The sequence below is a fragment of the Copadichromis virginalis genome, linkage group LG20, assembly GCF_057382275.1.
Source record: "Copadichromis virginalis isolate Kocher_CV1m ecotype Utaka linkage group LG20, C_Virginalis_male_GT1.1, whole genome shotgun sequence".
NCBI classification, from domain to species: Eukaryota; Metazoa; Chordata; class Actinopteri; order Cichliformes; family Cichlidae; genus Copadichromis; species Copadichromis virginalis.
This window is the reverse complement of record NC_140637.1, coordinates 28,648,665-28,668,482: the sequence shown is the minus strand read 5'-3', so window position 1 is coordinate 28,668,482 and position 19,818 is coordinate 28,648,665. Positions and strand designations below refer to the sequence as shown.

Below are 19,818 nucleotides of genomic sequence, written 5' to 3'. Positions count from 1 at the left end.
TTCAAGAAGCACAATCCTCCCGCTCCGTTTCTTTCCACTGTTTTGTAGCACTCACCCCACTCCCCGTCTCCTATTGTTAAGATGGTCTCAATGCACGGAGCTCATTTTCATAACTACATAAGGCCTGCCAGCTTGAACAAAGACCTGAATAGCGGCCTAGGCGCCAGCAAGGACGGGATTGTGTATGCTTATAATACACAGACCCCTCTCTACTTACAGTTTGAATGTAACAATAAACAGTCACACAAATGGACAGTTACTTTTGCGTCTCTTCATGTTTCTGTTCAAAATAGTCACATCTGTTTTTGAAATTGTTTTTTATCTGATCGCAGGAGGTGGATCGACTGGAGCAGCTCCAGAGCAAACTCCAGACCTACTCATTGTTTGGATTGCCAAAGGTGCCACGACAGCTCTCCTTCCACCAGGACTCCTGGGAGGAGGAGGAGGAGGAGGAGATCGACCTATCCCTAGAGGACAGCTGGCAAACGCTACTGGACAACTCAGAGGTACAGTGCAGATAAGCAAACCACACAAACACACCCACTTTTGTCTTGTCGTGTATGCGCAGACATAATGGAAAAAAATCAGTTTCCTACTAGAATCAATGCAGATATTTGTAACTTCCAGTGGTGTAATGCTGAACCACGAATGGTTTGGCATTACAATTTCCTCATTCATGACATTACTTGCATGCATGCTGGTTTCTGGTGTGTGCACAATTCTTACTTCCTTATATCTATCTTTCTCATTCTTACACTCAACCTGATGCCTCTTTTCCTGAAATACTGGTTATAATGCACTTCGCTGTTATGTTACCACAAGGAACTGAATTTCTGTGCCGCACATCTCATGCCGTCGCCGAGTTGTTGCACATGGTAACGAGTTAACGAGTCCACGATCAATCAGCAGGGCTAGCGGTTATTGCTCAACACATACTGTCTTTCATACTGTAAATGTACTTCTGATGGTTAGTTACACCGAACACATTACTGTCTTGATTGCTGAAACACAATAATGTTGGTGATGTGAGTTACGGTAAAAAAATATGAGAACATCACAAGGAAACAACTGTTGTTTTTGTTGCGTTGGGTGACAGATTTCCTGTGGAACTTTTAAGACAATAAGAAACCGTCGCGACTGACGTATGGATACAATTTACATTATAGCATGAAATCATAAGGAAGTATGCAGAAATAATAAAGATGTGTTTAATTAAAGAGTAAAGCGGAAAAATGGTTTGTTAGGCTCACACCATGTTGTACCACTTATCCTTATTCTAAGCAATCAGTAACTTGATTTGTTTTGAAAGTGAACATTTAGTTAATTGTTCATTTATTAATAACTAAAAGTTCTTGGAACTGTCCTTTAAGTCCTTTCATTTCTTACTTTTTTGTATATGTAAACAGTTTCTGAGGAAATATTGTTGGGGAGTTTTAGTATTTAGCTTAAATGTCTGATGTAATCGTTGTACTCCAAACTCTGACATGGGAATGAGGTGCGATTAAAATGTCTAATCTAAAGGAAGTTTACGCTAATATTGTAACAGTTGAGAGGAACGTATAAATATTGTGTATGTTTATGAATAAAATCTGTGTGTGCGCAGACACTGACAAGACGCCAGTTCCACCAGCAGGAAGCAATATGGGAGCTGCTGCACACAGAGGCTACCTACATAAAGAAACTCCGAGTCATCACTGATGTAAGTGCAAAGAATGCTTTTGTTGTCTGTTCACGCATATATAAATTGCATACTGTGTAAGATGAAGAGGGTTGTGTAGTGTAAAAGATAAGACATACAATGAAGCTCTTTTTCATTAGACATTGACAAAGTGTGGGGCCTATATCGCTGTCTAATAAACAAGGAGTTTAAGTTTAGACGTAACTGCAGTGCCTTACATCAGATTACTGTCGTAATATTCAGGGCTTACGCTCTTTTTATGTCTCCCTTCTTGCAGTTGTTCCTGTGTGGGCTGCTGAACCTGCAGGAGAGCGGCCTGCTGACGGAGGTGGAACCCGCCAAGTTGTTCAGCAATATTCAGGAGATCGTCCGCCTCCACACCTCCCTTTGGACCCAGGTCATGCTGCCTGCCCTGAAGAAGGCTAGGCAAGCCCGGGCTCTGCTCGACCCCACTGACCTTCACCATGGTTTCAGAACGGTTAGTTTCAGACTCCACAGATGCAACAAAAGAGAATCCAAACCCTGCATGCACCCCCAGACAACAAAAAAGAAAGACATCTAGTTAATTTAAATAGTATAGAAACTTTATCTTGGTTTAAAGCATTGAGTGCATCTTTCCAAAGTCAAAAAATCCAGGGTTTTATATTTAATAAATAATGTAATTACCATGTAACTACATGTTCAATATAAAAGTGTGACTGATTATGTAACTATGACTCATATAAAGGTTTAGGTGTTTTATCAATTCACCTGATTAGTTGGGTTAAAAGGTACACTGGAAAACAATGACAGTAAACATAATGGATGCCAGTAAACATAAAATCTTGCTGTTTCACAATTTTTAAGCATAAATAGGATAAGAAACGTGAATTAGCAGCTAGTACGTCTTTGTTTTCCTGATGACAGAAGTAAATATGACGCATGTCTTTGTTTCTGTGTGTGGGTTCAGTTTGGCACCATGTTCAAGCCCTACATCCGTTATTGCATGGAGGAGGAGGGTTGCATGGAGTACATGCGCACGCTTCTCAGGGACAATGAGCTCTTCAGGACCTACGTCACGGTAAGGTTTCTCTTACCATTACGATAATCCCAGATGCTCTCTGCCCAAAAACTCATCCTTGGCTTTTCTCCTCATTTCTGATGCCTGACTTCCTGCTTTTGTCTGACTCAATTCAGTGGGCAGAGACCAATAAGCAGTGTAACCGTCTGAAGCTGGCCGACATGTTGGCAAAGCCTCACCAGAGACTGACCAAATACCCGCTCCTACTGAAGATTCTTCTCAAGAAGACAGATGAACCAGCAACCCGTGACATTGTCAGCAGCATGGTAAGAACTTGGAAAGCATTTAGAAAGTGCTGTTTTTCTCATTTACACTAAAGTATATGCTTTGACTGCTTGTCACCCTGCCTGAGGTCTGAATGCAAATGTATGTTTGTCATTGTTTTCCAATTAAGGTTGCCACAGTAGAGGGCTTTATCAACAGCGTAGACTCCCAGATGCGACAGCGTCAAGAACAACAGAAGCTCGCCACCATCTCTGCCCGTATAGACTGCTATGAGGCTGTAGAGGGGAGCAGTGAAGAAGTGGAGAAGGTAAGAAACACTTTACAATACCCCAGTGCCCTAAAATTAGACTTCATGTCAAACTCTGCTTCATGCCTTTATCTTTCCCCCCTCAGATCCTCAAGGAGTACAACCACTTTGACCTCATGGCTCCCATGAGAGATGTATCTCCGGAAGAGACTCGACAGCTGCATCTCGAGGGCGCGCTGAGGATGAAGGAGGGCAAAGACAGTAGGGTAAGATTGACTCGCATGACTGCTTGGAAACACACGATGAGCTCTTATCTTTATATTCAGATTACACGTGGATTCTCATGTTTCCTTTGCGGTTACGTAAAATCTCACAAAAACTGCAGATGTGTAAAACATTACAAGAGTTACCATAACTGAAATGAGTTTACTGTCCCCACAGATGGAGGTCTATTGTTTTCTGTTCACCGACCTGCTGCTAATTACTAAGCCGGTGAAAAGAGTGGAGAAAGTCAAAATTATCCGTCAGCCTCTCCTTATTCACAACGTCATCTGTAAGGAACTCAAAGACCCAGGTGAGTGCTCAAATACTGACTTTAACTCCTGAATAATATATATTTTTTGTTTTAATAAAGCAGAAAATCCAGGAAATTCTCACCTTTTGAGAAGCTATTTAATTATATAGGTGACTTTTCAATCCACAGAGTACTAAATTTTTCACGTTTTATGTCTCCTACAGGCTCTTTCATCCTCATCTACCTCAATGAATTCAAGAGTGCAGTGGCAGCGTACACTTTCCAAGCCAACAGCGCCACCCAGGGGCGAAGTTGGATAGATGCAATCTGCAATGTCCAGGTAGGATAGCAATGTTTTATTATAGAAAAAATATCGGACAGCATCCAGATATGAGATTTTTATGTGTGGTTTTTTTTTTATTTTTTTTTAAATTTTTACTTTAGAAGCACAAATTTTTACAGTCATTTACATATTTAATGTAAATGGTGCTTTTCAATTTAGAACCAGCTCCAAAGGCTTCGCACTGAGGAGTTCCTCCGCCAGCAGGACAGTCAGAAGAGATGTATGGGGGATGGAGAAGAGGAGGAGGAAGATGAGAGCAGCAACTCCACTACAAGTTCCCCTTTGCTGAGTCACAAGGATCAGCAAAACTCAAGGTACTGAAGTGTAAAGAATAAAATCTGCTGCACTTTTGTAACATGAATAGAACTCTACACAAATTGTTTTCTTAAAATCTCAAACTATTCCTTAAAGTGATCCATTATTGTCTCTGATGTTTTCCTTACACGCTTTCTGGTGAGCTTTTTAAGTCTAACGTTCAACCAAAATTCTCCTTTCAGTCAATCAGACGGTTCTACTGAGACCCTATCAGTGATGGATGTCGATGAGCCCAGCGAGCACTCAGAAATTCCTGCTTCCAACATAAACCTCCAGGAAAGCGCTAATAAAGACTTGGATAGCGCTGTGGGTTCCCTTTCTGACAGGTCTGTGGGTCAGAAGTCGTCAAGTCCAGTCAGAGTCCACTCCGCCATCTACACTGAGCACAATCAGGGCACGGGACCAGACAGTGAGGACCTGGACCCCCAGTGCCGCTCTCTTTCCATGGACAGCGCCTACGGTACCCTCTCCCCTGAATCCCTCCTAAGAGAACTGCAGCCACAGCCTGGCCAAAGTGAAGGCGAGGAGACTGAGGAGGAAGAGGGAGACAGGGAGAGTCAGGAGCCAGAGCACGAAGAGACAGAATTAGAAGAAGTGGATGAAGAAGAGGAAGAAGAGGAGGATGCTTCATTAGGGTCTCAGGTGTCAGTTGTCCAGTCCTCTAAACCTCGTCGGCGGCCTCATGTACACCCCCGACTCCATTGCCTCCTGGGGTTGTCCTCTCTGGCTCTATCCCGCTCCGAAGACAACCTCCTGCAACACTTTCATGGTAGCCACCCCATCTCCCACACACACTCCCTCAGCTCTGAGACGCAGGACCAATCGCTGTGCGGAGACATGGACACGTCAAAGCTGTCGCACAGTAAGAGCATGTCCGAGCTGGACCAGAACTCGTCAGTGGAAAACAAGGAGTTATTTTCCACTGACCTCGACCAGTCTGACGATTGCTTGAGCATTAGCTTGCCCTCTGACAAACTCAGTGCCACCCTGAGGAGGGCGGAAGCCAGGCATGGCCACGGGGCGCCCGACGGACAATGCGAGGATAACGATTCTCAGAGCGACAGCTCAGATGGGGAAGTGACTCCTTCTGCCTGCTTAGATAAGAAAGCCAAGTCAGCAGCGGAGGCATCGCCCAAAAAGAGAAAATCTCCAGGCCAACACAAGAAGCTGACGCTGGCTCAGCTGTACAGGATACGCACCACTCTTGTCCTGAACTCCACACTGACAGCATCGTAAGTCATTACTTCTATTATATAAGAAATAATCTGATAGTTTGAGAAGAAACTTAGTCTCACAGAGCCAGGCTCCTTGTGCCCTTCTGTTTTCAGCTGCATATTTATTATACATACAGGAGTGTTTTTGATCTCAAAGAAGGAAGTGAGGAAATGCTCCTAAATTTTGTTTTAGGTACTTTTCCTGAAAGGTATGTGTGTATTAATGTTATCCTTTCTCCCCCAGGGAGGTATAACAGCTCTTCCAAATGCTGACTGGTGGCATATGGACATTACAAGGAAGAATCCCTATTTTATGAGGATGGACTGAACACACAAATGCACTCGCTCTCTTCCTGCCCTCTCCCTTCCTGTTGCTTTTTGGACAATGACTGTCCCTTTTTTTTAACATCACAACAATAGCAATCCATTTGTGTTTTTGATTTTGCTGTTGCGTTGGTTTCCAAATTACTCAAATGGGAGGGAGGGGCAGAGAGATATTAACTGCTTGCACTTTGCAACGGAAGTAGCATTAATGGGGGCTGGAACCTTAAGTTGGACTTTGGGCGGAGTACGTAAGGAGCCCCTACAGACAGGAGGCATCCCGGCGGAGGCCTTAAGACCTCATTACTGCACTCCACACCAGAGAAAAGGTGGAGCTGAGTCCTGCACTTCTCCCTTCTTCTGAGGTGAAAAGAGGGAAAACTAAATCTTGAAAATCTTCTCTACACGTGGCTGAACAAGAAAACGGCGCCTAAGACGAGCTCTTGATACTTGTACTAGTCCTGGTTTGCTTCAGAAAAGTAAAAAAAAAAATTGCACAGTTATCTTTGTTAAGTAGAAAGGTCACTAATGAGTGAATTTACATTTACAGTCACAATGAATTTTTATTTGTACGTGTTTGCTGTAAAGACATCTGTGTGTGACTGTGAATGAATGTCTACATTTGACTTATGAGTCCAATCCTGACTGAACCAAAATTGCTCCCGTTCTATTACAAACACAAAGATGGAAGACTTGTAGAGCTGGTAGATTCCCAGCAAAAAAATTATTAAATAAATAAAAGTGCAAAAAGGCAAAGCAAGTCCAAAGCAGCCAATCGCATATCAGCTCATAAAGACTTGATTCTTCTTTATTTGATTGTAGGTTGAACTAGTGAGAAGATATTCCTAAAAAATAGACAGAACATGTGTGACTAAAGCTGTTTTGTGGAATTTTCTGCACTATATAAAGGCTTGGATGGCTTACAAGCACACACAGGAACTGATTTATAGGAAAAACAAAAGGAGTGCACACGTGATTGTGTTTCTTGCTAGAAAGAGGAGGCTAAATAAAAAGTTTGGGGTGGTGACTCTCATTTTAGATGAATGGTGTTCTCTGGGAGATTTAAGGGGAAGAAAAAAACAGTAAACGTAACATTCACACTGATGTTTGGCTTTTCAGATCAGTAATTACGGACTTTACTCAAAATGTTGCCCAAACCAAATAAGTTAAGTGTTTAGTTTTTTGTGTGTTTATGTAATATTTATTATGACTCATTTGTTTTATATATAAGATATTGTTTATATTGTTTGCTTCTGTGTTTTGTGATTTCTTTTTTTTGGGTCAATTTAGTCTTAATATTTTTTTTTTCCTTGCCAGGCATTAATGTGCTATGAACCAAAATAATGTGTTTCCTTTTTCAGTAATGACTATAAAGTGTCTTACAAAATAATAATTCAACACAGGCTCAAATACAGATACAATCCCTCTTTTTAATGGTTTAATCCAATGTAATGGAGTGATTTGAGGAGAGAGGCTGAATCTGAACGGCATGGCATTAAAACAACATGAACTGGTCAGACTGTTCCCGTCTCTTGTGTTCTTAACCGTGCACAGACAGCAGGTGGCGAAAGAACGTTGAGGGGCAAATTACACCAGACCGACCTGACCATGTGTGGCAGCAATTCATTAGATCAACTTATTTGATATAAGATCAGCAGAGCAGTGGCAGACGATGTATTGGCATATTTAGATTAAGTAAGAACTTAAATATATACAGTGCAGTGCGTGAATTACTTTTCTCTGAAGTTTGTGTAAGCGTTACCTTTTCACCTGTAACTTCAGCTTTGGTTTAGTACCATAAATATAATGGCAAAGCACAAATATTGAACTAGTTTTGAATGTAAAATGTTAACATTTATTGTAATTATAAGTATTAGCATGCAGTGTTGAAATGTGCTTTGAGCAAATAGACAAAGTAGAATTACAATGCTGCTTCAAACCACTTATATTCTACTTAGTTTGGGTTTAATTTGGATTCAAAGAGCATTTATATTTTCCAGTTAAGTTTCTGAGAACTCATTTGGATCACACAGTCAGAACAGCTGTCTGTCTGGGCCGACCGTCTGCTTCAAATTCCCAGAAAGTTCAGATGAGGTGAAATCCGACCCGTCTCAACAGTAAACGGTCCGACGAACATGTGGAGCATTAGACCAGAGCCTAATGGCCGAGAGTAACGTCCCGGCCAAGGTGTATTTACAGGTGATTATATCAGCTAATCGGTGGATTACAGCATGTTGAATCCACACAAGCCCCTAAGCTGCAGGAAAAAGACAGTGCGGCCCTGTGGGATTTTCTGTTTAATCTGGTCCCAGAATGCAGCGGCCCCTCCCATTCTCACATCTGGCCCATTGGGATTTACTGTTGTAATCCTTGATTTTAAAACAATTTTATTATGCTTTACTGCTGATGCGCTGAACTTTAATTAAATAAAATGCAGCTTTCTATTTTAGCTCTGAAGTAATTACACATCCCCGTTCTATTAGCCTCTGCTAAGTAAGTAAAGAGGTTGTGCCACGATGGCTGCAATCTGGCTAAAACCTATAGAGTATATGCAAGTACATTATGACACACTATAAAATATGAACAAGTTATAAGGTAAAAAAGGGATGCTGCAACACACCCGCCAGGCTTTTTTAACAACAACTGCTGAATAAAGATGCTATGAAGAAACATTTCTGTACCATCTCTTAAAGTACAGAACAGAACAGAAATGTGCATGAACACTAAACGGTGTAACTTTACTTCTCCCTTTTTGCTTTTCTCTGCATGAAGTCTGGTGGAAATGTGCTGCGTACAGCTGGGGCAGCAGAGGGTTAACACCACTTGCTGTGGCAGATGTCAAAAACCATGCTGTAAAAAATGACGATTAACACAAAGGGGCACTTTGGCAAATCCTGATTATAGGAGCACTTTCATTTATTAAACTCTGCCAATCCTCTATACTCTTTCTGAGCGGGGATTAAAACCAGGTAGACACTATTGTCTATCTAAACAATCCCTCTTTAAGCTCTAGCCGTTTCCCAGTGGTCTGACCAGGCCTGGCTGGCTGGCTGCTTGCCTGCCTGTAATCTCAATAGGGGCTTATAGGTCACTACTACCACTACACATTTCCATTCATCAACATCATCCCCTCTAAAGGGACTAGGTGATTGGATTTAGGACATGTTTTACAGGGTCAGAAAAAAAGAGAACAGCAAACTGAAGCGTGTTTACAAGCGCTGTGCTGTGAAAAGGCCAGTGGACGAGTGGCAGCCATATGGAATGGATAACCCTGGGAACATCTGCCCTCGATCACAACCAACGCCACTAGACTGATGCTGGTGACCTTCAGATGGTGCAAAGGAACATCTGGTCCTTTTCTGCTCTCACGGAGCCCTGGAAACCGCATTAAGTAGACAAATAGCAACAAGCATGTCCATATGTTATTTGTAAAACTCCTTGCTATAAAACAGGGGCTGCATGAGGTCCACTCTGTGGAACAATGATCTAACAAACTAACTTTATAAATGCTTAAAAATCACAATTAATTAAACAATTCAACTATTGTTTAATAGTTTTTTATAGAATTTATCCACCATAAAATACTTTCCTCCACTAGTTTGTCAACAGTGCGAGCACAACCAAGCTCATGAAGGGGAAACAATCGGTTGGGGGTGAGAGAAGGAAGACAGGACAAAAGCTGCACTGTGGAAGAGAGCCAGAGATGAATAATAACAAGATGCTATATAAACACACAAAAACAGAAAAGAGGTCAGTGAGGAAGAAACAGAGCATCATGGGAAGACCACAGCAGCCTAGGTGTATTGCAGTGTAACTACAGGAGGGTTCAGGGTCACCTGATCCTGCCCCAATTATACGTTTTATTTAAAAGGAAAGTTTTAAACTTAAAAAAAAAAATTTAAACAGAAAAGGCGACTCTCCAATCTAAACTGGAATCTGGTTCCACAGAAGAGAGGCCTGAAAGCTGAAGGGTCGACCTGCTATTGTACTTTCAAATATCCAAAGAGCCACAAGTGAACCAGCAGTCTCAGCGCAAAGTGCTCTCGTGAGATCTTGAGGACCTTATAGTACCTGAAATTTGTAGCATGATTATTCAAGATCTTGTATGTGAGAAGGATTTTAAATTGGATTCATTCTGGATTTAACAGGGAGCCATTGAAGAGAGGCCAATATTGAAAAAATATGGTTTCTCTTTGTTATGTCAGGTTTCTCCTGACAGTGCTCTGGCTTACTCCCCTCTCTATGTGTCCCAGTGGCACATCATATTACACTGTAAAAAAAATCTTTAGAAAAACTTCACGACTATTCTGTAAATGGTAAAATGGAAAATTCTGTAGATTTTACAGTATATTTTCACTACCTTTAATAACAAATGTCTGTTAATAGAAAAATGGAAAATTCTGTTTATATTACCATTTACAGACACTTCTTTTCACTGTAACTCATTTAAAATACTTCTTTATATCCTTAACCACACATTTCTATATAATTAAAACATGATTTACTTGAAAATTCTTGAATTTTAAATTAAATTAATCTGAGATAACAGTGCTGCTACATTACAGTTAAATATCTTTTTGTGGAGGTATGTAACAACGACAGGAGAGGTCTCAGTGTCTCACTCCAACCACTTTATTAACTGACAGAACTTCACATATAGTCAGCGCCAAAATCTCCACCCCCACACTTCCCTTCAACTTGTGTGTGAGTGGAGCCACCTGGTGGTCCGCCACACATACCCCCCCTAGAACACACAGTCAGGTCTCCATTCAGTCCAGGACCCTGGGTCTAAGCAAACGACCCGCACGACTGAACCTGGGAGGGAGAGAACAGGCAGAGGAAGGTCCATCCTGTGAACGAGGCTGGTGAAGGCGAGCAGGAAAGGCAGGAGGAGGCTCAAACGTTGGTGGTCCGGGGGTAGTCCTGGGGGGAAAACCAGAGACTGTCAACCCCAGCGCAGGAGGTCGGCCACGGCGAGGGGCCTGGGCCGGCACTACATCACTGTCCGGAAGAACATGTGCTGGTTTAAGTCTGTCAACACACACAGTCTCCCTTCGACCCCCAAAATCCAAAACAAAATGTTTCTGGCCCGGTTCAATAACCCTGAACGGGCCGTCATACAGCGGCCGCAGCGGTGTCCTGTGGGCATCGTGCCTGACAAAAACAAACTTAGCAGTCTCTAAAGTCTTTGGAACAAAGGTGTCAGGCACGCAATGGTGCACCGGACCAGGAACCCGAAGCGAGTGCAAAAGCGGGGTGAGAGAGAGCACCGATGGATCGAAGCAGGGAGGAGGATTTTCAGGCAAGAATTCTCCAGGCACGCGGAGGGGCTGACCAAACACTAGCTCAGCTGGGGAAGCGCCGAGATCCTCCTTAACCGCAGAGCGCAGCCCAAGCAAAACCCACGGGAGGCGGTCAACCCAATTGCCATCCTTTAAGGAGGCGCGAAAGGCAGCCTTCAGCGACCGGTGGAACCGTTCACACATCCCATTAGCCTGCGGGTTGTATGCGGTTGTGCGGTGGACTTTAGCCCCCAGTCCATCAGCCATGGCCGACCAAAGCTCGGAAATGAACTGGGGGCCTCTGTCTGACGTAATGTCCGCGGGTGGGCCGAAACGCGAGACCCAGGTCGACAAAAACGCCTTGGCCACCACTGCTGCGGTAGTGGACGCCAGGGGGACCGCCTCCGGCCACCTGGTGGTCCGGTCAACAACAGTCAAAAGGTGCGTAAAACCTTGTGACTGCGGCAAGGGACCCACCAGATCGACATGCACATGATCGAAACGTTTGCCGGGTATGAAGAACGGCTCCAGGGGCGCCTTGGTGTGTTTATGAACCTTCGCGCGCTGGCAGGGAATGCACGCCGACGCCCATTCCTTAACAGATTTGCGAAGGCCTGGCCAAACAAATTTAGAGCTGACCAGTTTAACAGAGGCCCGGACCCCTGGATGAGAGAGAGCATGTACCGAGTCAAAAACTTGACGACGCCAGGAAGCGGGAACCACAGGGCGAGGGCGGCCGGTGGAAACGTCACAGACGAGGAGGGGACCACCGTCCTGCACGGGTCTGTTGTAACAGCAGTCTGGCGAGGAAGGAGCGGCTAGCCGGTCCAGCGGGCATGTGGTGTGGAGGTTAGCCGGATAACACGGAACCAGTCGGTTAAATCCAATAACAGACCTTTATTCGCCGTCAGCAACATTACACTTTATAAGCCAGGTCTCCTCGGCTGTACTCGTCCGAACCTACATGCGCGGGGATTGGTACCACCAGCGCCAGCTTGTCACAACAGTAAGTAAGGTGCTTTCTTGGAGCATGGAACATGAGCAGCATGAAATGGCTGCCGCTAACAACTCACACACCCACTAGGAGACCCCCACAGCTACTACAATAGTTGGGCAACCCCCCCTAGTGGTGCTATAACCCAAAAGGTTTGTTACACTGTCCTCCAGTATGAGGCCCGTCTGGGTGGATTTAAGCGCGAGGATGTCAGGGTCACCGCTCTGATCGGCAGCCATGGCGGAGTAGTCTATGCCGAGAAAGACGGGAGAAACCAGCGCACGGGACAAACAGTCAGCCACATGATTGGATTTACCAGCCACGTGCCGAATGTCCGTGGTAAACTCAGAAATGGCTGCCAACTGGCGCTGCTGGCGTGCACTCCATGGATCGGAAACCTTGGACATGGCAAACGTCAAGGGTTTGTGGTCCACGTATGCGGTAAAGTGACGACCCTCGAGAAAAAACCGGAAATGACGAGACGCCAGGTGGAGCGCCAGTAGCTCCCTGTCAAAAACGCTGTAATTGCGTTCGCTGTCACGTAGCGTACGGCTGAAAAAGGCGAGCGGTTGCCAGACACCCGAGATTCGCTGTTCCAGCACCGCACCCACCGCTATGTCCGACGCATCAGTGGTCAACGCAATCGGCGCTGAGGGGGATGGGTGGGCCAGAAGGGCAGCATTAGCTAACGCTGACTTAGCATCAGAAAACGCTTGGATGCTGTCCGGAAACCAGTCAACGGGGTCATTAGCTTTTTTACCCTTTAACGCCCCATAAAGGGGCTTCAGCAGATGTGCCGCTCTGGGGAGAAAACGGTTGTAAAAATTCACCATCCCCAAAAATTCCTGCAGTGCCTTAACAGTCGTGGGACGCGGAAATTCCGAAACAGCTCGGACTTTGTCAGGCAACGGAACCGCGCCCTCGGCGGAAACACGGTGCCCAAGGAAATCGAGAACGGGCAATCCAAACTGGCATTTAGACTGATTAATAATCAGTCCATGCTCCGCCAAACGCTGAAAAACCTGACGCAGATGGAACATGTGCTGCTCCTTCGAGCTGCTGGCCACCAGTAAACGCTGGTGGGTCCTGAATAACCGTCTGGACGCCGAAAGTCCTGGTAGCCAGGAGGATGCGATCCGCCTCTTCCGCAAGGGAGCGGTAATCCTTCGTGGCCAATAGCGGGGAGTTGGCAAGGCCAGCGCGCACTGGAGCCGGCAGCTGTCGAAGAAAGAGGTGGGTGAAGAGAAATCCTCCGTCCTCCGCGCCCAGCAAGGACAGCATGCTCTCCATGAGCTCGAGGGCGGTGCCGTCGCCCAGGCCCGCGATGGAAAGGAGTTTCTCGGCCCGCTCAGCATCAGAGAGGGAGTAACGCCGCAGCAGCAGCCCCTTGAGGGCGGCGTACTTGCCCTGGGCTGGGGGATCCCGGAGGAGAGTCATCACACGGCGGGTTGACAGCGGGTCAAGTGAGGCCACCACATGGTGGTATTTAGTGTCGTCGGCTGAAACTCCACGAAGAGCAAACTGAGCTTCTACGTGCATGAACCATGAAGGAGGATCGTGAAGCCAAAAATCCGGCAATTTAAGCGCCACAGCAAACGCAGCCATCGGCGGAGGTGAAGGTCCGGCGGCCGCCGATGCTTCCAGGCCAGAGCTGGCTTCGTCGTCGAGCCTTAGCATGTTCACTACAGGGGTCACCAATGTGGAGGTATGTAACAACGACAGGAGAGGTCTCAGTGTCTCACTCCAACCACTTTATTAACTGACAGAACTTCACATATATGTCGTGTCCAAATTCATGGGCTGCATTCTCCTGAGGCCGCATTTGTAGACCGATTACGTCACAGCGACGCGCCGAAGGCTGTCCAAATTCGTAGACCCCTCCGAATGCAGCCGACAAATGCGTGCTCCTTTTTCCGAATTTGAAGGATGGGTCGGGTGTGTCCTTCGTGGCCCACCATATCCCAGAATTCATAGCGCGGCCCAGCCAAGCTCCAGTTTCCGGCTAATGGCGGCCGCTACTAAGTTTTAAAATTACTCTTATTAATCTTTCTGGGTCACAAAATAAACTTTTAACATATTTTCAGGCGAGAAAGTAGCTGTGTAAACATCAAATATCTGCTCGGTTTATCAAGATATCGCATCTTTGCTAAAGTGCTTCGACGTTTTCGGAGACGTCTGCTACCCACCAGCTCGATAGCTAGCCGGGAGCTCGAGGGTTACTGATGCGGCCGAGAATGGCACAACTCCCGGCACATCATTTTCAGATCACCGCGGACTTTCGCTGCTCGGGTTAAACGTTGTCAGCCGGTGATCAGCTGTGATCAGCTGATCACGGGGCCGGGGTTAAAAGAGAGACGCCAGACATCATTCTCTTCGTGTCAGGAGCTCCGAAACTCTGCCGACGTCAGTCTCCGCCTGATTCAGCAACCGTGAGTGATTATCCCTTCAATCCTTTTTCTCTTCCCAGCTCCGCTCGCTCTCTGTCGGTAACGACCGTTCCGAAGCCACGCTTCGTGCACTGATCGTTACTAGAATAACTGCGTGCCTGCTCCAAACCCACCGCTAGCCTTCGCCGCGCTTGGGTCTAGCCAACACGCCACACGGGCACGCCGAATTACTGTGTGTAACCCGCCCGGCCGTGACAAACGTAATATATAAGTCACTTAGACAACCTAAAAATGTTATTGTTGGGCTTTTTTTCCAGTGTTTTGTTTGTTCGTGAGTAAATCGGTTTGGCTGAGATTAAAGTTATTAGATTAGATAAAATAAAACTTTATTAATCCCCCGGGTGGGTTCCTCCTTGGTTTTTACACAGCTGACTAAACGTCAAACAGAAAACTGATTAAACAGAAGTGTGAGATGGCCGAGAGTTTACTCCAGTGTCCTGTTATATTTTAGACAGCAAGGAGCAGACGGCCGAGTTTATTAAACTCCACCGAGACAGCGGTGACGCTAATCAGAAGGCTAGACCGTCCAATTTCACGGCCGTTTACTTCCGGCCTACCCGATCTTCTGAGGACCCGGCCCACGTAGACCGCGAAGGCCGGGTCCTCGGGAGAATGTAGCCCATGAATTTGGACACGACCATTGTCAGCGCCAAAATCTCCACCCCCACACTTCCCTTCAACTTGTGTGTGAGTGGAGCCACCTGGTGGTCCGCCACACTTTTACTCTCATCACCTCAAAAACTATACTTAAATATAATGACACAATCCATCTCATCATAAAATGATCAAACAGCCAATATATGAACAAAGTAACTTGCAATCTTTAAAATCTTAGCATTTTTATCTTCCTTGAAATCAGTTTCAAATATGTTCATAAACATGCATTCAAGTGGCTTCAAAGTGTTTTCTTCAAACAGGATACCTGGCAAAGACTGACAGAAAATGTAACAATAATTAACAATATTTGCATATTTAACAATATCCTGAGTACATTTAAGCTATGATCACTGCCTTGTTGTTGTTTTGTCTCAGCCAAACAGTTAAGTTGTGGTTTGCATCCTTGTTTGTCCAACCATGACAGAGTATACATATATAGTCAACTCACCTTTGATTACCAAATTGCATTTACTTCATCAGTGAATCCAAGTGAACATTTGAGCTAGATTAACACTGTAGGGTCTTTATCCTACCATATAAAGTGACTTCAACAAGATTTATTTACTGTTAAGTAATGTTATATGAATAAGATCTAAAGAAGGTATCCCTGAAATTTGGGTTTATTGGAGCAAAACAGATGGATGACCACAGCCCTCAGCACAAGGCTGGCAAGACTTTCTCCCATATAATAAATAAATAAAACACAGAATAAAACATTCAAATAAAAATAGATCAAGACAGATTACTATACCAAACTTAAAGATTTACTGGATCTGTTCTGTCTTCTCTTGCTTTTAAAGAAAATGAGGAGCAAAGTATAATTAGAAGTGTTTGTCCTGATGACAACTTTAAACTGTAAACAGCAGCTAAGTGAAGAGGAGAAGAAAAGTTTGACATATTTCACGACCGTTAAATATTAGAGAAGCCTTTGAAAAAGAGGCCACAGTTACTTTTCAAGCAAAAACTTCTACTTGTGCTCACAGACTCTACATTTCAAAATTTTCAACAAATAAGACGATAATAAGGCAAAACTAAGTGACACAAGAGGCTAGGGCAGAGCTTCCCAAAGTGTGGGGCCCGCCTGGGGGGGGGGGACGCAGAGCCATTTGTGTGTGCGTGCGTGTGTGTGTGCGCGAACATTTTTCTTGTAAAACAAAGGGGGGCCTAGCAAAAAAGGTTTGGGAACCACTGGGCTAGGGGAAGAGCAAGCATGAAGAGACATGCTGTGTGTGCACACACGTGTTCTCAGTGCCTCTCTCCATGTATCAGCATGACAAAGTCCACAATGCAGTCAGAATGTTCAGGCCATCAAGTTCCATCTGAGCTTTAAAGAAAACAAATTCAGCTTTTCCTTGAATTTAGAGTTGTTCAGTTCCTACAGGAACTTCAACAGTAGGGGTTAACGTGTTGCTGTTTTGTAAAGAACTTATTAGAGTCCCAGAATGATTTCTTCCTGTCTATACCTTGAAGCATGAACCATGAAGTTTTCACTTTTCCCAGTTATCTATATCGCTGACTTTAGCTCATTAGCTAGCTAACAGTCACAGCTGTGTAAAACCCAGAGAGAAGGAGACAATGTTACTATAATATTTATGAATACTGGTCTTTATCCAGCGCTGGATAAAAGTTGCATGTTTGTATACATTATTATTCAGACATTATAAATACACTGTTTAATTCAGACTAGTTCAGCACATGCAACCACAAAGGGAAGGGTGACAGTTATTCAGGTGATGATCGTGATCATCATCCTCCACAAGGCCTGTAACCCACACAAGGTCACTGATAAAAAGGCTGGCTGTTGGCAGAATGCTGAATCAAAGCATTTCAATAGAAAGGAAAAATCTGATAGGAAGAGGTGCAGAAAGAATAGGGCTGACAGCAGCATTCTTTTGAAAAATTGTTTGAAGAACTTGGGAGAGCATTATTAAAAACATTACCTTTTTTTAAGTCATATTCTACTGTTCTCATAATTAAAACAAAAAACAAAAAAGTCTCGCTCCTTTTTTTCAATGCCTGGAGGTAATCTTTTTATACTAATGTCACCATGAACTTCTTTATGATAACCCACCTGACTCTGGACGTCCTGGAATTGTTGCAGGAGGTTAAATAATAAATGATCTATGAGGAATGAGTCAGTTAATAATTTTCTGCCACTATAAACGCTCAGTGTTAGATTACAGGAGAACACATGAGTTTATTTGAAAGACAAGCATAATAAAAAAAAAGCCATATAGTAAGTTTTGTTGTAACTGCTTGTTACAACAAAGCTATGCAGAGGATGCCCAGCAGAAGACCATACGAGCCACTGCAGTCAGCTAAGAATGCAAACTGAGGCTACATTTCACACAAGCTCACCAAAATGTACGTTTGGGGAAAAGAACATAGGAAAATGTTGCCTTATGTGATGATTTTACATTTATGCTGCGACAATGATCGGGTGGTGGTTGATCAGAAGTGGTTCAGACTGGTGCTGGTGGTGTGATGATGTGGAGGATATTTTCCTTGCACTTTGGGCTCCTTTCTATAAACTAGTTATTGGTTAATGCTACAGCCTACTGGAGTTTTGTTGCTAACCGTGTCCATCCCTTCATGACCAAACCGCACCCATCTTCCGCTGTCTGCTTCCAGTAGGATGAAGCATCATGTCATAAACCTCAGATCATCTCACACTGGTTTCTTGAACTTGACTGTAGCTTAAAAAGACTCCACAGTCAAGAGAACTCAGTCCATGTATATTCTACTGAAGTACTTCAGAACAACTTCAAGGTAATTTCATTTTACTTGAGTATATTTGCATATTGTTTAAAGTATTTAATCTCTCATTTCTGCTTTAAAATCTAAGGAATATGATCAACTTCAGCACTTTTACTCCAATGTTTGATTCACCCCACTGTTCATTAAAAGAGTCTAGGTTGAAAACATTTGCAGGTGGGTAAATAAATTGCCAACATCTAGGGCTTGACCTTTTTTTACGAGCTTTTATATGTCAGAAGCCCTAACTTATATTCAGGTGTCAACACCACATTTACCACAGAGGAGCTAAATAAAAACCAATCTGCTTTTAAAACTAACAGTTGTCATTGGTTAAAGTACCAAATCTGCATGATGGGTTGCATTTGGGTCAGAAGTAAATAGTGACTCCCATCCTCCCCCCCTCACACCACTGACAAAGATGGGACACCAGTCGGTTCAGGTATTAAACACAGAACACATTGTCAGATTAATTGTGTGATTGTGCTGTAAATATTAAATGTACCGGACTTACATTTTAATCCCTCTGTCCTCTAGTATTGCTTTGCTTTGAACGGGTTTCCATTCAATTTAGAAATGAGTGATTTGTATTTCATGTTTTAGGCTGCTGCCCTAAGAAGACAATATTGTAATTACAATAAGCTTCTTATACGCTGATACAATTATTGAGGTGAGGAGTTTATTCTGTTGCGTGAAAGTGGGACCTTATGCTCTTTCAATTTAGAAAACAACACAAGTTTGATGAGGATAAAGAAATTTGATCCCAGAGCATATGCCACGTCTTTGGGGAATTATTTTATGCCAACAGAGAACAGCTGGCGATACATTTATCACCTTGCTACTGTCTGGGATTATGTGGTCAACATAGCAGTAGTGTAAGAAGTACACAAATCCTTCACGTGCGTAAAGTACTACAAATGCAAAATGCACAGTTTCAAGTAAAAGTCCTGCACTGGAGATAGTATGAGTATGGCCCTTTTGACTTATATCTTCATGCTTTTCATTATTAGATAGCAAATGAAGTATATTACTTCTTTTATTGTGAGATTATTAATGACGAAACAAAGAAAAAATAAATTCTGCAGCACAAACAATCTCTTTAAAACGTCTCTTATCCCAGCATTCTTGAACATATCATGGATTTCCAACTTTTTGGACCTTGTGAGCTAGTTAAATGAAACATCCCGGATAGTTTCTACTACTAAACACTCACAAACAACTGAAAAGCATTAAGGGTCCTGAAGCAGACACTTATTGTGAAAGGTCACAATCTATTTTTGAGGATGTGTTATAAGATTGTTACCTTACACTACACATATGAGACTTTAAATCAACATATTGTTGATTCAGTGTACAGATTTGACTGTTTTTTTTTAAAGCATCGCGATAATTCTTTCTTTCTCTCCAATCTGCACGTCATGGAAATAATCGTTGCAGTCCTCACAGGCAGTCCTGCATGTCGTGCAGATGCAGCAGGGAGTCACTGCTTAAACATATCTGCATCAGTAACGGCACTCTAAAGTTACCATAACAGTGGAAAGGGACTATTTTTGCATTAAATACTTTAACTTTTAAAACGTCTATCCGCCTAATTACAGTCCCATACACTGGCTTTTCAGCACAGTAATTGTACTAGTCATGAAGTATCTTAGAGCCCAGTATTAGTTATTTCAGTCCAACAGTGGGAGCTGAATGTTTCCTTTTCACCGCTGGCACAGAAAACGCGGAGGACGAAAATGAAGACGTGTGTCTTTAAAGGGTTAACGG

At 43.7% G+C, this 19,818-nt stretch overlaps 1 protein-coding gene across 4 annotated transcripts in view; it reads left to right on the top strand.

The window, feature by feature from the left end:
* Positions 1-7,432, top strand: part of plekhg5b (pleckstrin homology domain containing, family G (with RhoGef domain) member 5b) — a 77,063-nt gene extending 69,631 nt beyond the window's left edge. For all 4 annotated transcript variants that reach the window (XM_085443215.1, XM_085443214.1, XM_085443216.1 and 1 more), the window contains 12 exons: positions 333-506; positions 1,604-1,699; positions 1,956-2,156; positions 2,628-2,738; positions 2,855-3,004; positions 3,133-3,270; positions 3,357-3,476; positions 3,652-3,784; positions 3,949-4,064; positions 4,227-4,381; positions 4,565-5,614; positions 5,841-7,432. In XM_085443215.1, coding sequence (XP_085299341.1) covers positions 333-506; positions 1,604-1,699; positions 1,956-2,156; positions 2,628-2,738; positions 2,855-3,004; positions 3,133-3,270; positions 3,357-3,476; positions 3,652-3,784; positions 3,949-4,064; positions 4,227-4,381; positions 4,565-5,614; positions 5,841-5,850 — 2,454 coding nt within the window. In that variant the 3' untranslated portion in view covers positions 5,851-7,432. The remainder of the gene's footprint in view (positions 1-332; positions 507-1,603; positions 1,700-1,955; positions 2,157-2,627; positions 2,739-2,854; positions 3,005-3,132; positions 3,271-3,356; positions 3,477-3,651; positions 3,785-3,948; positions 4,065-4,226; positions 4,382-4,564; positions 5,615-5,840) is intronic.
* Positions 7,433-19,818: the final 12,386 nt, after the last annotated feature.